The 14596-nt window shown below is 34.7% G+C and overlaps 2 protein-coding genes across 3 annotated transcripts; one reads left to right on the forward strand and one right to left on the reverse strand.

The window, feature by feature from the left end:
- The first annotated feature begins 207 nt into the window (after positions 1–207).
- LOC104101610 (uncharacterized) lies at positions 208–10112 on the forward strand. The gene is made up of 3 exons (XM_009609092.4): positions 208–587; positions 4709–4857; positions 9731–10112. The coding sequence occupies exons 1-3, from the start codon at positions 402–404 to the stop codon at positions 9867–9869; spliced, it is 474 nt and encodes a 157-aa protein (XP_009607387.1). The 5' UTR covers positions 208–401; the 3' UTR covers positions 9870–10112.
- Positions 10113–12516: 2404 nt separating this feature from the next.
- LOC104101612 (dof zinc finger protein DOF2.5-like) lies at positions 12517–14366 on the reverse strand. Of its 2 annotated transcripts, none has more exons than XM_009609094.4 (3): positions 14138–14366; positions 13269–13752; positions 12517–13119 (listed from the first exon to the last, which is right to left on the reverse strand). In XM_009609094.4, exons 1-3 carry the CDS (start codon positions 14159–14161, stop codon positions 12809–12811), a joined length of 819 nt encoding a protein of 272 aa, XP_009607389.1. In that variant the 5' UTR covers positions 14162–14366; the 3' UTR covers positions 12517–12808. The 2 variants fall into 2 exon arrangements, with proteins under 2 accessions (XP_009607389.1, XP_009607388.1); XM_009609093.4 differs by lacking the exon at positions 14138–14366 and adding an exon at positions 13924–14102.
- Positions 14367–14596: the final 230 nt, after the last annotated feature.

Consider the following 14596-nt stretch of genomic DNA (forward strand, 5'->3'; position numbering starts at 1 on the left):
TTGATCAATAACGAGATAATATTAAACAAAAGAGCTTCGTTTAATTTTCACTTAATATTAAACAAATGCTATTTTCTTTTCTATAATAATACAACAAAGAAAATGTGTAATCAATTGTCATTCAATCAAGTTTGATTAACTTATATTTCAACTTAAAAGAAAATCAATCATTATATATGTTAGAAAAAACTGTATGCAACTTAATTTGTTAAATTAAAAAAAGAAAGAAAAAAAGAACCTTGATAAATTAGAACGATATTATTAGTGGTAGGAGAGTGGATAATTATGAACTAGTCCACTGCTTCCAAATTAATAGTCGTTCCAATAGGAGCAAAGAAGAAGAAAAACTGGTTTGGATTTGATAGAATTAGTGTTAGGATTGAGCTGAAGAGAAAAGGGAAATGGCAAATTTGTATGTAAAAGCAGTGCCTCCGGCGGATCTGAACAGAAATACAGACTGGTTCATGTACCCAGGAGTATGGACCACCTATATACTCATCCTCTTCTTCTCATGGCTTCTTGTTCTTTCCCTTTTTGGCTGCTCTCCTGGCATCGCTTGGACCGTCGTCAATCTCGGTCACTTTCTTGTATGTTCCTCTTTTAACCTAGCTGCTTCCACTTCTTATGTCTTTCATTTGGGTTTAAAGATTTTATCTTTCTTTCAGAATTTGGATTGTTTTCGTGAAATCGAGTGGGTTAAGATTAACCCTCTTGCGGTTTCGATTGTAGGCGTCTCTGTTTTTCATTTGGTTTCTTTTACCCTTGTGTTATTGGAGTAGCGTTTCTGATTCCTTTATGATAAAGATTTAATATTGATTGCCTGGTGAAATTGAATATGCGTCTGTCTTTCATTTGTATTTTAGTGTTTTTGGTCGGAGTCCTGAGAATTTGGATTGTTTTTGGCAAAATTGCTTGGTTTAAGATTGGCCCAAATTGTTTCCATTTCGGAATTTGTGAGCTAGACTGCAAGGTTTTCAAGTTCCTAGTGATTTAAGGATTCTCTCTTGAAGAAAAGGTTAACCAAAGGAAGCAAAATAAGCATAATATAGTTGAAGTAAAGGGTGTACTCAATGATGGAATGAAGATCTGTTGTCAATGATCCTGATTTCTTTCTAAAGAGAGGGAGTGGGCTTGAATTTTCTTATTAGTTAGTTCGGGGTTTACACAGGAGGTAAAGATTTAGGGGCTTGCGAGTTTTGCTTTCTTAGTCTGTATATCATTTGCATGCTTTTAACTATACCTTTCTTGTTTTTACTAGTTTGTACTGCAAGTATCAAGTTGAATGGGAAAAGTATATAGTCAACGTCTTGGAATGACCAAAATCCACATTTAGGTTTCTCATACATTCTTAGACATTGAAAGAAAATTTCTTACATCTTCCTCTTGTCAAAGTCACAACAGTAAGCGTGATAAAGTAGTCTTTGATGCTAATTATTGGCTGTCTGTTATTATTTGCATTTTGACAAAGTAAGCTGCAGATGCACATCTTGCCTCTCCAACGTGGCCATTGCCGTGGCCTTTATAGATATAATCAGGGTTTGAACTTTAAATATAGCATGGCAAGCTGCAGATCTTACTTACAAGGTTATTTGACCTTGGAGTACTGTTACCGTGTCTACTTAGAAGAAATCGATATGCTTCCTTTAAGTGATCTTTATAACAACTTTAAGGGCACCAAATCCTAGCCCTTTCTTGTAAGTAGGAATCACGTATAGCTTACATGTAGCACAGTTGCACTCATTCCACCTCCACTTGCTCGCACAACACCTTTTTTTGGAGTCAAAACTATCGTAATGTTAGTAGTGAGACAAACACCCTCACAGAAGTCTTCTAGTTAGACAATCCTAATAACACATACGTGGAAACCAAGACCTCTTAAAGTGGGCCCCTTATCACTTTTTTGGTATTAAGATGTACACAAATTACTGCAGTGTGAGGATTTTCTCATGCATTTGCACAATCCAAGAAGTATAATAGGATTACTTTCGGACTGCTTTGGGATAGAGGGGTAAAAAATAGTAAATCAACTAGCTGGACTACTACTCCTCACCTATGTCCTGTTTTCTCCAACTTCCTAGGTATCAGACCACTTCTCATTAACTTCACTTTTGCTTTTGTTCCAACTCAGTATTGGTTAACATCTATTCTCATCCATATTGGCCCTTCCCATAAAAATGAACAAACACTGCATACACGCACATATGTAATATATGCATCTCAGTAATCTGCAGCATTTAAATCTCAAGCACCTTAAATTTCCTGTTGGTTCAAGGAGATTTTCTCTAGACTTAATGTTCTTGGTGCTGCCTCATTGAGGTTTCCCTTCCCCTGCCTCTTTCGCGGGCTTGCCTCCACAAATTAAAAGAGCCTCTCATACCCCCATTGCCTCATCCAAGCATGGTTTCCCCTCGACAGGTAACCAGAGGATCAGAAGATACTTATACAGAAGCACTTTGGAGTTATCAAAAATCTTCAATTATCTTCTCTTCTATGTTAAAAAAAGAAAAGAAAAGGAGTTAGCAAAATCTTCAAGTTATTAATATATAATTATATATTATTAAAGCCAATTTAGATCAAAATATCAAAACCTATTTGGAGAATCATCAATTATATTCCTTCCGATGACATTGAAGGGTTTGTACCTATCTCTTAGGCGTCCTAACGATTTCAGATAAGTAATCACGAATGGATTGATGAGGATGAGCACGTGAATTTTAGATTTGAAGTCTCAGGCTTTTGTTTAGGAGCTATCAAACTGGATTGGCATTGGATCTGGTCCTTTTTCCTGAGCTACTTGTAAAATATTGGGGAAATATACTTGAGCTACATAGTTTGACGGTAGGGTTTCCGTAGGAACTTATATGTCTTGGATTTGGCCTAATTCAGTATTTCTAATTTTGTTATTGATGATCTTGCATTATTCTGATCTTTATCTTTTGTAATTTGTAATACTTAAGGTTGGCTGCACTCAGTCTGTACTTGGGTAAAATCCGTTTGTAGCATAAATTTTCGCATGTTTGATGAAAGTCTGATCCTGTCTTTGCGGAAAACTAGATGAAGATAAAATCTAGTTTTAGTTTGATGAAAGTCTGATCCTGTTTTAGTTTCACCAACTTCTCCTTTGGGTCATACAGTCTGCATTAAGATGAAAGTTGCATGTTCTTTATCTGGGTCCTTCTTTTCAAATAAAGTATAATCCCATTGACTGCATTAGAATTGAGAAAGAAAGGTAGGTTCAACCTTATTAAAAGGAGACATAGCAACTGAGAAAGATTTATTTTGATTTATAAACAATTAATCACAAACACTTCCAGCAAGTAGTTTTGAAAACTATTATAAAATGAATTACCAAAAGCGTAAGAAGCTAAGAGTGTCTTTTTCTTGAACTTTTGAAAGCTGCAGAAATTATGAAAAATCGCTGTATCTGTAAATTAAAGAAAATAAAAATCTGAAAGGAAAAGAATGTAGAGTACTAAAAGACTATACTAAGTGGGCCTTTGGACATAAGAATTGTAAAATTCCAAAATAGGGGGAAAATTTTTTTCAAGTGAAAATGGTATTGTGTTTGGACATGAATATAATTTTGGGTTGTTTTTGAAGTTTTGTGAGTGATTTGAGTGAAAATTTTGAAAAACAGCTTTTTGCAGTTTTTCAAATTTTCAAAAATTTGCAAAATGCATCTTCGAGTGAAAATTGGAAATTTTATGAACAAACGCTGATTTCGAAAAAAAGTGAAGTTTTTTTGGAAAAAAGGGAAAAATTTCTTATGTCCAAACGGGCTCTAAGACTCTTCAAAGATGTGAAATGACTGACCTTTTTTTTTATATCAGTAAACAAGAGATATTGTTAATAGAAATAAAACCAGACACCAAGAAAGGCGATTGGTATGTACAAGAGTGGGCAGTAACGCCCAAAAACAAAAGAAAGAAATAGCCTCTATACCAAAGATCCTACTCCTGAAAAGAGCTAATGAAATCTATCATCCTGTCTATTTCATATACGTCCTGATAATTGCACCAAAAGGCTAGCATACGCAAGCATCTATGTTTCATCTCCTGTACAGTGATTGCTTTGCCCTCAGAATGCCTAGAGTTCCTTTCTTTCTAGAGTATCCAACATATAAAACCTGGGATAGTTTTCCAGATTTCCTTCAGAGACTTATTTCTTCCTTTGAGACCCCAACCAAGCAATAGATCCTTCAGAGGGTTTGGCATGACCCATCTCAACTCGAACATGCTAAGGGACAGATCCCATAGTTGTTTAACAATCCAGCAGTGCAAAATTTCCATTCTCTTCTACCTTATTGCGAAGGTAGCATCTGTTACACATTGCAAAACCTCTTCGTTGGAGATTGGACTGTGTTAGACAGGCATGCTGCTTTGTGAGGTGCTTTTGATTTCGATATATTTCGACGGCGGTGCTTGAAAGTCATTGCCTCCTCTGTTCAACCAAGTGTAGCAAGATTTAACAGAGAAAAGTCTTTGACTTTGTCCCTTCCAATAGATAGAATCGCTCAATTGGGTAATGTATGCTTCTAAAATTCAACTTTCCTAATATTTTTCCTTTAATTTGGTCTCTGGTGAACTGCATCTTCATTTGTTTTGGCAAATGTTTATGAGGTTGATTGACTTATTATGACATCTTCACGTGATGTATCAAAATAAAGCAAATGATATCTTCGTGTGACTGAGGATGCTTCAACATGCAGGTTACATATCACTTCTTTCATTGGAAGAAAGGAACCCCTTTTGCTGATGACCAGGGAATATACAATCAATTGACCTGGTGGGAGCAAATAGACAATGGGAAACAGCTCACTCGTAACAGGAAATTCTTAACTGTGGTGCCTGTGGTGCTGTAAGTTCATGTTTCTTTTTTGTTGACGTTCACAATCTGGTTTGGAAATGCTATTATCATCATGACTTACCCCAAAAGAAGGAAAACATGTGTTTTGGGGGGGGGGGGGGAGAGGCTGCTGAGATAATGGTTGTTCTAGGGCCACTACCACATTTTATCTTCTCACTTCTGCTGCTGGATACAGATTTCGTCATTTTAGGCTTGTTACAATGCATGATCAAAATTGTTCTTTCTGCTGTTTATATAAAGTGTAGGTGGAAGTGGAACTTGATTTCATCTTTCTATTAGTATTTCGAAATCTAGAGAGATATGGTTTCTTATTTTCTGGAGTGAAAACTATGTTAAAGCAGGTACTATCTAGTTCTACAAAATGAACCTTATGAAACTATGTTGTCCAAGCAATGACAATCATTCAACTAATCCAGAATAAAATAATTAGAAATTTAAATTGTATTCCCAATAACAGGTTTGAGTCTTCTAATTGATGTGTTGGACACTTAGTATTTTCCCAAATTGTTCAAAGATTTATAATGTCTCCATGTGTGGACATTAAGGGTGTGTTTGGTATGAAGGAAAATGTTTTCCATGAAAAATGTTAATCACTCATTTTTTCTTGTTTGGTTGGTGAGTGAAAAACTTTTTCCGGAAAATATTTTCTAGTGTTTGTTTAGAGAGTAGAAAATATTTTTTAGGAAAACTTTTTTGAGTCTTCTAATTGATGTGTTGGACACTTAGTATTTTCCCAAATTGTTCAAAGATTTATAATGTCTCCATGTGTGGACATTAAGGGTGTGTTTGATATGAAGGAAAATGTTTTCTATGGAAAATGTTAATCACTCATTTTCTCTTGTTTGGTTGGTGAGTGAAAAACTTTTTCCGGAAAATATTTTCTAGTGTTTGTTTAGAGAGTAGAAAATATTTTTTAGGAAAACTTTTTTGAGTCTTCTAATTGATGTGTTGGACACTTAGTATTTTCCCAAATTGTTCAAAGATTTATAATGTCTCCATGTGTGGACATTAAGGGTGTGTTTGGTATGAAGGAAAATGTTTTCCATGGAAAATGTTAATCACTCATTTTCTCTTGTTTGGTTGGTGAGTGAAAAATTTTTTCCGGAAAATATTTTCTAGTGTTTGTTTAGAGAGTAGAAAATATTTTTTAGGAAAATAATTTTTTATGCTACTTTCTTCCTCCTCCCCCCCCTCCCCCTCCAAAATCCTCATGTTTCCTATGCTCCTCTCCCCAAACCCCAAATACTCAATGTTTTGAGGACTCTATTTTCTTCAAGAGTTTAATTATTCTTTTAAAAATTCACACAAACCCAAAGTGACTAATGTGATGTTTTACTTTTTCACGCAAAAATAACGTTGAAATTTGTGCTACATAACTAAAAAGAAAATACTATTTCTTAGGTTGAAAAAGAAAGTACTCTTTCTACAACATTAAAAAGTACTCATTTTGTTAAAATGAGAGAACATACTTTTTCTACAATATAAAAAGAAAATACTCATTTTATTGAGATGAAAGAAAATACTTTTTACTACGTTATTTTGTTGAAATGAAAGAAAATACTTTTTCTACATCATGAAAAGAAAGTACTTTTTTGTTGAGCTTTCTACGTCATGAAAAGAAAGTTCTTTTTTTGTTGAAATGAAAGCTACTACATCATTTTGTTGAAATGAAAGCAAATACTTTTTTTTTTGAGAAGGTAACATGTTATATGTATTAAACACAAAACAGTACATGGGTTGTACTGAAACCATATATACAAGTGAGCAAAAAGAGTAAACCAGTCTACATGTCTAACAGGAACCTAATGTGTCTAAGATAGAAATAGTATCCTCTGGGTAGATCTTGTTGCACCAAATACAAAAAAGCTTAATACAGTTAATTTTGATCTCTTGCAATGTATTGTTGTTGTTCTCGAAACATCTAGAGTTCCTTTCTTTCCAAACTGTCCACCAAATACTAGCAGGGACCATTCTCCATCTGTTTTTGTTGTTTGCCCCAGCTCCAGCTGTTTTCCAACTAAAGAGAGCTTCAGTAATCTTTCCAGGCATTGTCCAAGCTATGCCTCTGAGATTAATGAAGATCTTCCATAACTGATCAGTTATCCTACAGTGCAAAAATAGGTGACCAACTATTTCCACTTCATTTTCACAAAGAAAACATCTTGAGCATAGAGTCCACTTCCTCTTGTTTAAGTTTTCATGTGTGAGCACAACTTCCTTTGTCAGTAGCCATGAGAAACATGCAACCCTATATGGTATCTTGGTGTTCCAAATATGTTTCCAGGGCCAGTTGGTGACTTGAGGAATTGGTTGGTTTATCGTTTTGTAGGCTGCATTGACACTGAATTTTCCACTGCTATGTCCCTGCCATCTCAATGTGTCATCTCCATTCTGAATTCCTGTGAAGTTGTCCAGTTGTTTGTAGAACTCAATCATTTTATTTATCTCCCAATCATTCAAGTCTCTTCTGAGTATTAGTTTCCAACCTTGAGGTGACCACATTTCCGCTATAGATCTCTGTTGGTGATGAGCTAGAGCATATATGTCAGAGCATAAATCCTTCAGAGCTCCATTTCCCATCCAATTGTCATTCCAGAATGATGTCCCGCTACCATTTAGCACTTTAATAGAGATTTGGCTTTTTAGAGCTGGCCATAATACCCTTATGTATCTCCAAAGACTAACTCCATAAGATGTGCTAACTGGTTTAGTCATCCAGTTGTCTTCTACTTCATATTTGGCTTTGATTACCTTGCTCCATAAACTTTGAGGGTCTTGAGAGTACCTCCATAGCCATTTTAGTTTAAGGGCTTTGCTGTGATTCTTCAAGTTTCTAATTCCCAATCCACCTTGCGCTTTGCTGAGAGTTACCTCTTTCCACTTGACTAGGTGATAGGCTTTTTTTTCCCTTTTGCCTTGCCACAAAAAATTCCTTCTTATGCTGTCTAGCCTCTGAATGACTCCCGCAGGAATGGAAAAAAGGGACATCATATAGGTTGGCAGTGAGTCTAATACCGAGTTAATCAGAGTGAGCCTTCAACCCATTGACAAATATTGACATTTCCATCTTGACAACTTTTTCTCACATTTCTCCAGTACATTGTTCCATATTGCAGTAGATTTTGACTTGGCCCCCAGTGGCATACCCAGATAAGTGGTAGGGATAGTCCCCACTTCTCCCTCCAGGATCAGTGCCAAATCCTCCATGTTTGTTACTTCATTGATCGGGAAGAGATGACTCTTTCTCCAATTAATGTGTAGCCCAGAAATTCCTTCGAAAAGAACCAATATAATCCTCAAAACTCTTAGTTGTTCCACTTCTGCATCACAGAAGATCAAGGTGTCATCAGCATATTGAAGATGTGTAATCTCCTGGTTGTTATGTCCATTCATGGCTACCTCAAAGGGTGGGGTGGGGATGGAGAATAGGGTGGGATAGGTTGAAGAAGAATTTTGAAAAATGTTTTCCCTTTTTTTGATAGGGAAAACATTTTCCTCCAATTGGGGAGTAAAATGTTTTCCAAAACATTTAAACCAAACAAACATGGGAAAATTGAAAAATAACACCCTAAGAGTCTGACAATTTTCGAAAATATAAGACTCTTAGGTCTCAAGGCTCAAATCTCATTGGAGACAAATAACACTAGGTTATTTCTTTTTATCTGCCTTAACCCTTAGTGGACAGAGTTATCGGGTACTTGTGCTGGTGGGAGGTAGCAGGTACCCGGTGGATTTAGTCAAGGTGTACATAAGTTGGCGCATACACCACCTTTATCAAAAAAACAAATTCTATAAATTTTGTAAAAATGTGGGAAAAGAAACTAAAATTAGAGAAGAAAAGTAACTCAATTGGAGTCTCAACAAAGGGCTCTACTTTTTAGAGAAAGCAAGTTTAGAAACAAAGTAAAAAAAGACTAGAAAAGGAGAAGAAGAAAGCATTGAAACAAATCTCTTAATAAACTTAGATTTCCGTATTAATTCTTTTAGATCATTGCAATGATAATCCACAGTATGAGCAATCAAATAGTTCTACGACCCCTCTTAACAATAAAAAAAGGTTTTACAACCTTAAACTATTTGGAATATCATACCTCAAGCTATTTGGTGGACTGTCTGGCTTGAAAGAAACAATAGAATTTTTGAAGGCACATCGAGCAATATTCACAGCCTTAAACAGAGATGTATTTTTTTGTTAGCTTTTTGGTGCAATCTGGTAACTGAACATGATGTAGATGGAATGCTAGATACAATAGAGGGTTTGCACAACCTGTAATTATGCCTGATGCACTGGCTTAGTGCATAAATTTATAATATCTTTAATTACTTAAATAAAAAAAAAAGGTTTTACAACCCCTCTTGATATCAGAATGCTTTTTAGATAAATATATCACATTTCTTTTTCTCGTATGTTAGCATTGATTAGTTATTACTATTATAATCTAACTACTTTAATGGTTCATATGCCTTTTGTTTTAATGGTAGAAGAATTTGTCAACTTTTGCTTCCTGATAGTTGAGATTTACCGTTGTCACGCATCTGAGGCATGTGGAATACGAGGTGCCGACCCCATGGGTATGCAATATAGCATGCCAAGCATATAGCAGTAGAGAAACGTAGTTTGAACAAAAACTATTTTTGTGTATATATGAGCAAAAGAAGATGTCAAAGTTACTTCTTTTCCCATCTAAGACGCACGAGATGATTTTAGCCCAAAATATTGGTCTTTGGTATTTCAGCAGATTGCTAATGTTAAGTGAGAATTCGGGGGATGCTTTCTGCAACTCGCTGTAGTTCTAATTTTCCTTTTCTTTTCTAGATGACATTTTACTTGTGAAATTTGATAGCCAACTTGTTCTACTGGCAGGTACTTGATAGCCTCACATACAACTGATTACCAACATCCAATGCTCTTCTTCAATACCATTGCTGTGATGGTGCTGGTTATTGCCAAGTTCCCCAATATGCACAAGGTCCGAATCTTCGGAATTAATGGGGATCCGTGAATGGTTCTTTTTTATTTTCAGTTTGTTGTTTTGCAAGATCTAAGCTTTTTCATCCTCCTGCCTGCGTAAAGCTCGTCTCTGTATAGAAGTCAGGACAGTAAAGAGTACTTTGCTTCTTTAGTGCTAGTGCTTCTCTAGATAATATACTGGAGCAATAAATGTAACAAGTTTTCTGTACAGTGTAATTTTACCTTGTAATGTTACATGAGAATACCATAATTAGTTCAATCCATTATACTATAATGTTTGATATACTACCATTTTAATATCTTTTTTGAGCTTTTGTGGTGGGAAACTAATGACATTTTGACACCATGACAATTGCTCTCACTTCGGAACAAGAATCATGTTTATTTCTCTACTCTTGTAAAAATGCAGCATTTGAAAATGAACTCCAACATTATATATTTGAATTTTGAAGTAAATTCTTCAGTGCCTTGAATGGAATACGTCTACCATCTGCTTATGCTGCGGCAACGTCTACCATCTACTTAATCATAGGCTCTGAGTGGTAGGATTATTTTCAGTTCAAATTTATTCTGCAGAACTCGCTTTTCAGGAGTTTAATTCTTATATTGATATGAAATATTGAATACGACACACTAGGTGTAGTACGTAATTTTTAAATCTTCAAATTATGTTTTAGAAAAAACTATGGAAAACTTACCTTGATGTTGATTTGTTGAATTGTTGAATTGGTCACATAAATTCCAACAGTTGAATGCTTCACATAAAGAAGCTAATAACGGACCTATATCTCTGAGACCCAACCTACAAGGATGGAAGTTCGATCTATCTTCAAATATTTCAAAATCAATTTAAATTCTTACACATTAACCGCGTATTTTTTTTTAAAACACTATCAGCTTATGTAAAAGACAAGCTATAAGTAATTTATTTAGTAAACGTGATATTATAACTTTTTTTTGCTTGAAATAATAACTTTAAAAACGTAGTACGTCGTAATCGGTTAACTCTGCAGTCTGCACTAATACTATAAAATTTTGCATACGTGTATAATTAAATCATTTTTAAACGGTCACTCCTACAATAGTCGGGTATGTTAGGAACTGACAGAAAAGGTTATTAATTAAAAGAAAAAGGATTAGGTATTGGTTGTGGCAGCAGGTAGGTTCCTTTTTGTTTAAAAATTACAATTTGCTTAGTGGCGTTGTTAAATACTACTATTATTATTATTAGTATTTCAATCAATGTTAGACCAAAGAACTTCAATTGTTTTCATTGTCTTTTAATAATAGATGAACTACTTGTATAATTTCAAACTACTACCGGTAAGACGGTCGCCCTTTACACATAGGCGGAACCAGAATTTGAAAATTAAGTCTTATCACTGAACCCTAACTCGTTGTAGTTACTGGATCCGCAATTAAATATTTTTACTTATTTAATTAATTTTTTAATACAAATACAAGGTTTAAGCAAAAGCTACTGGGTTCCGAACCCGTAGCTACTACACTACCTCCGCCCCTGCCTTTACATATCATTGCAAGCTAGCTATGGCTCTCACTATAGTACTTGATAAGTTTTCCAGAGAGAAATTAATCCATATTCTTGAACTTGATGGACGAAAGATTGTACGTAACTAAGTTGGAGTTGTAACTTAATATTGCAACGTCACTAGCACCATATATATATACTTGTTCGCCTTTCTCCTATTTACGGTTCACCCCTAATAAATTTGTTTAAAAGAAGAAAAAAAAAAGGGGCTCCTAATACATACTGCATGACCACCCAATACATGCACCATGTGCGTGAAAGTTCATTAATATATTTAACTTTGCAACGTTATGATGTGTTTTTAAAAATAGTACGTGTGCATTAAATTGATAACTAAGTTCTATATATGCATTGATGGTGTAAAATCCTTTACACCATTAAGTTATTTAGCTAAAAATTGGTTATAGGTAATTGTTATTGAGTGTTGTGTATTTATATGGATTGATAATCTAGAACAAAAATTTGCAATATGTCAGAAACGATAAACTTATATATAGTGTAAAATTGTTTACTACGTTAGTATGTATTATAAGTTAAATTGATATGTTGCATGCCTTCATAGTTGCAGAAACAAACGACATTATGTGCTTCAATCACCACAAAATAAAAGAATATGAGTGCTTCATTGTAAAAATTAATAACAAAGACGTGATGAAAAGATGACAGTCAAAACAATAACAAACTCTTTAAATACATACGGTTCTAGTTTTCATATATCCACTGATAATTTTTTTTTACACTAGATCATTTAAAAGTTTGCGATAATTGTATAATGAAAATCTCAATGTCATTGTCACGAAGCATAAACATGATTAACCAACTTATTCACACAGGAATATATCATTTTCTTGTTTCTCTATCCATCTAATTTCATTTTTTACGAAACTTTTCAGTTAATTAAATGTATAATAAAGTGCAAACTAATTATCAAGAAGTGGAAACCAAAAAGAAGGAAGACCAGGCCATCTGATCATAAGCTACTTCCAGCAAGCTAGGTCTGTTGTAATTAATTAAGCAATCTCTTTGAACAATTAATTAGGGTAGACGAAAACAGAAGGAAGTAAACAACAAAAAGAAAAGGTGCTTGTCGACAAATTAAGTTCATCTAAAACACAATATAGCTAATAAATAGGCGGTAATTAAGGTAGTTATGATCATATATAGTAGTACTAGTACAGAACCCTAGATGCTGACTTTAATCAAGCTAGCTTCCCTAATCTCAAAGTAACCATAGAGCAAATTAAGAACAATAGTACCAGAACTAGCTGTCTTCTATGTTAGTACTTAGTTCTAAACATCACCAAACAAATTATAGTAACCAAAGCTGTGAAAAGAGAGAACAAAGACACCCCCAAAAAAGGAAAAAAAAATGCATTTGAAAGTGAGATTTCTGCACATTATCGTTACCCTTAATTAATACTTTACCAGGATCCTCCACCTAACATCCCGTTCCAAAATCCAGCAGTTGAATTCTCCTGTCCCTTACTCTGATGATCAGCTCCTAGAGGGAACATTATTCTTGCACCTCCATTTTCTTGAACCCCAGTTGAATAACTTAAGGCAGCTGCTGCATGATTATTACTACTAGCACTAGGTTTTAATTCTTGAAATGGAAACCCTGATGTGTATAAAGTATTCAAATCTGGTGGTGCTGGCGACGAGATGAATGAAGTAAACCCTCTTGAGGCTATTCCAGTCCTAAGCAGCTCCAAAGCTGATATTGGTGTACTACCTGAAGTTGAATACAATGACGATATGAAGATTGTTGGAGATATAATTAAGTAAATAAAAATATATTCTTTTAACAGTTTAAACTTTTAGATGTGATGGGATCACACTTCATGAAATGAGATAGATCAGTTTCAACAAAGAGATGAGTACCTAGATGATTGTTACCATTGTTGCCGCTATCCATCTTTGGCAATTCAAGAAACTGAGGCACACCATGGAACTGATGATGATCGTGTGACATAGTACTATGGAACCCGAGGTTAAGATCTTGGCTACTTCCAACAATAATCTTATTAGGGTTTTGAGGAGAAAACCCTGGATTAGGGTTCAGATCGGGAAGCTTTTGCGATAAAGAAGAAGAAGAAGAGGAGGTTGATCTTTTGTTGTTTTTTCTTGAACCACCACCAACTGGAACATTCCTCAGAGTGCCACCTTCAGTCCAATACCTTCTACAAGTCTTGCAAAAGTATCTTGGTTGAGTCAAACTGTAGTTGTTGTAGTAACAAAACTTTGTATTTGTTGAATTACACCTTGGACAATTTATTGCTTGATCCTTAACTGGCCTCGCCTTCTTTTCCACCGTAATATTAGGAGGAGCTATTTCTGCTGCCATAGATTTCACTATTCCAATATCCTGAAAATTAACACACAAAAAAAAGGGAACCAAAGAAAAAAGATAGCAAGATTATTTATATTAGCTAAACAATGACAAAGTACTGAATGACAAACACCGGATAACTTTCAACTTTTAAAATTAAATTGAAAGAAAGTAAAAAAAACGAACAACAATAATAACGAAGAACACCTTTTTTCCATATGCTATCATGTGGAAAGGGGCAGAAAGAAAAAGTGCACTGCTTTGATGTGTAAAGAGAATGACCACTTTAATTTGAAAAATAAAAGGATGATATGAAAGGTTTAAAAAATTTAAACTAAGAATGTTAAAATTCAACATTTTTCTTAAGCAAATAGGAGTAATTAATGAAGTGGTGCAGATAAATGAATTAATTTGTACCCACCTGAGTCCATTGAGTAGTCTCCATAAATCCGAAAAAAAACTAAAAAGGTTCAGAGGGGAAAAAGCAGCTGATGTCCTCAAGATGGAGAAATTTTCACCTGCTTTTAATTTGTCTGGAGCTGTCTTTAGTGGAAGAAAGAAAGAATTGGAGCTGTCTTTAGTGGAAGAAAGAAAGAATGTTTTTGAGTTGTTTGTGTGTTGGCTTTAATGGTTTAGGTAGCTTTACTTTTCCAGATGATGGAAAAGAAAAAGATAAGGGGGATGTGTTTGTTTTGACTACACTTGACAACTTTATGTGTGTAATATATATTGGATCTGAACTTTTGTCCGGATTTCAAAGAAGGATAGATAGAGTATTCAATCTATTTTTAAACCTTTGTGAGTGGAATTCTGAATGGATATGTCTTGTGGTGGGTTCCCCCTTTTTGACCCTATAATGGGGGACTTTGATTCTTATTAT

Source organism: Nicotiana tomentosiformis, chromosome 1 (genome assembly GCF_000390325.3).
Source record: "Nicotiana tomentosiformis chromosome 1, ASM39032v3, whole genome shotgun sequence".
NCBI classification, from domain to species: Eukaryota; Viridiplantae; Streptophyta; class Magnoliopsida; order Solanales; family Solanaceae; genus Nicotiana; species Nicotiana tomentosiformis.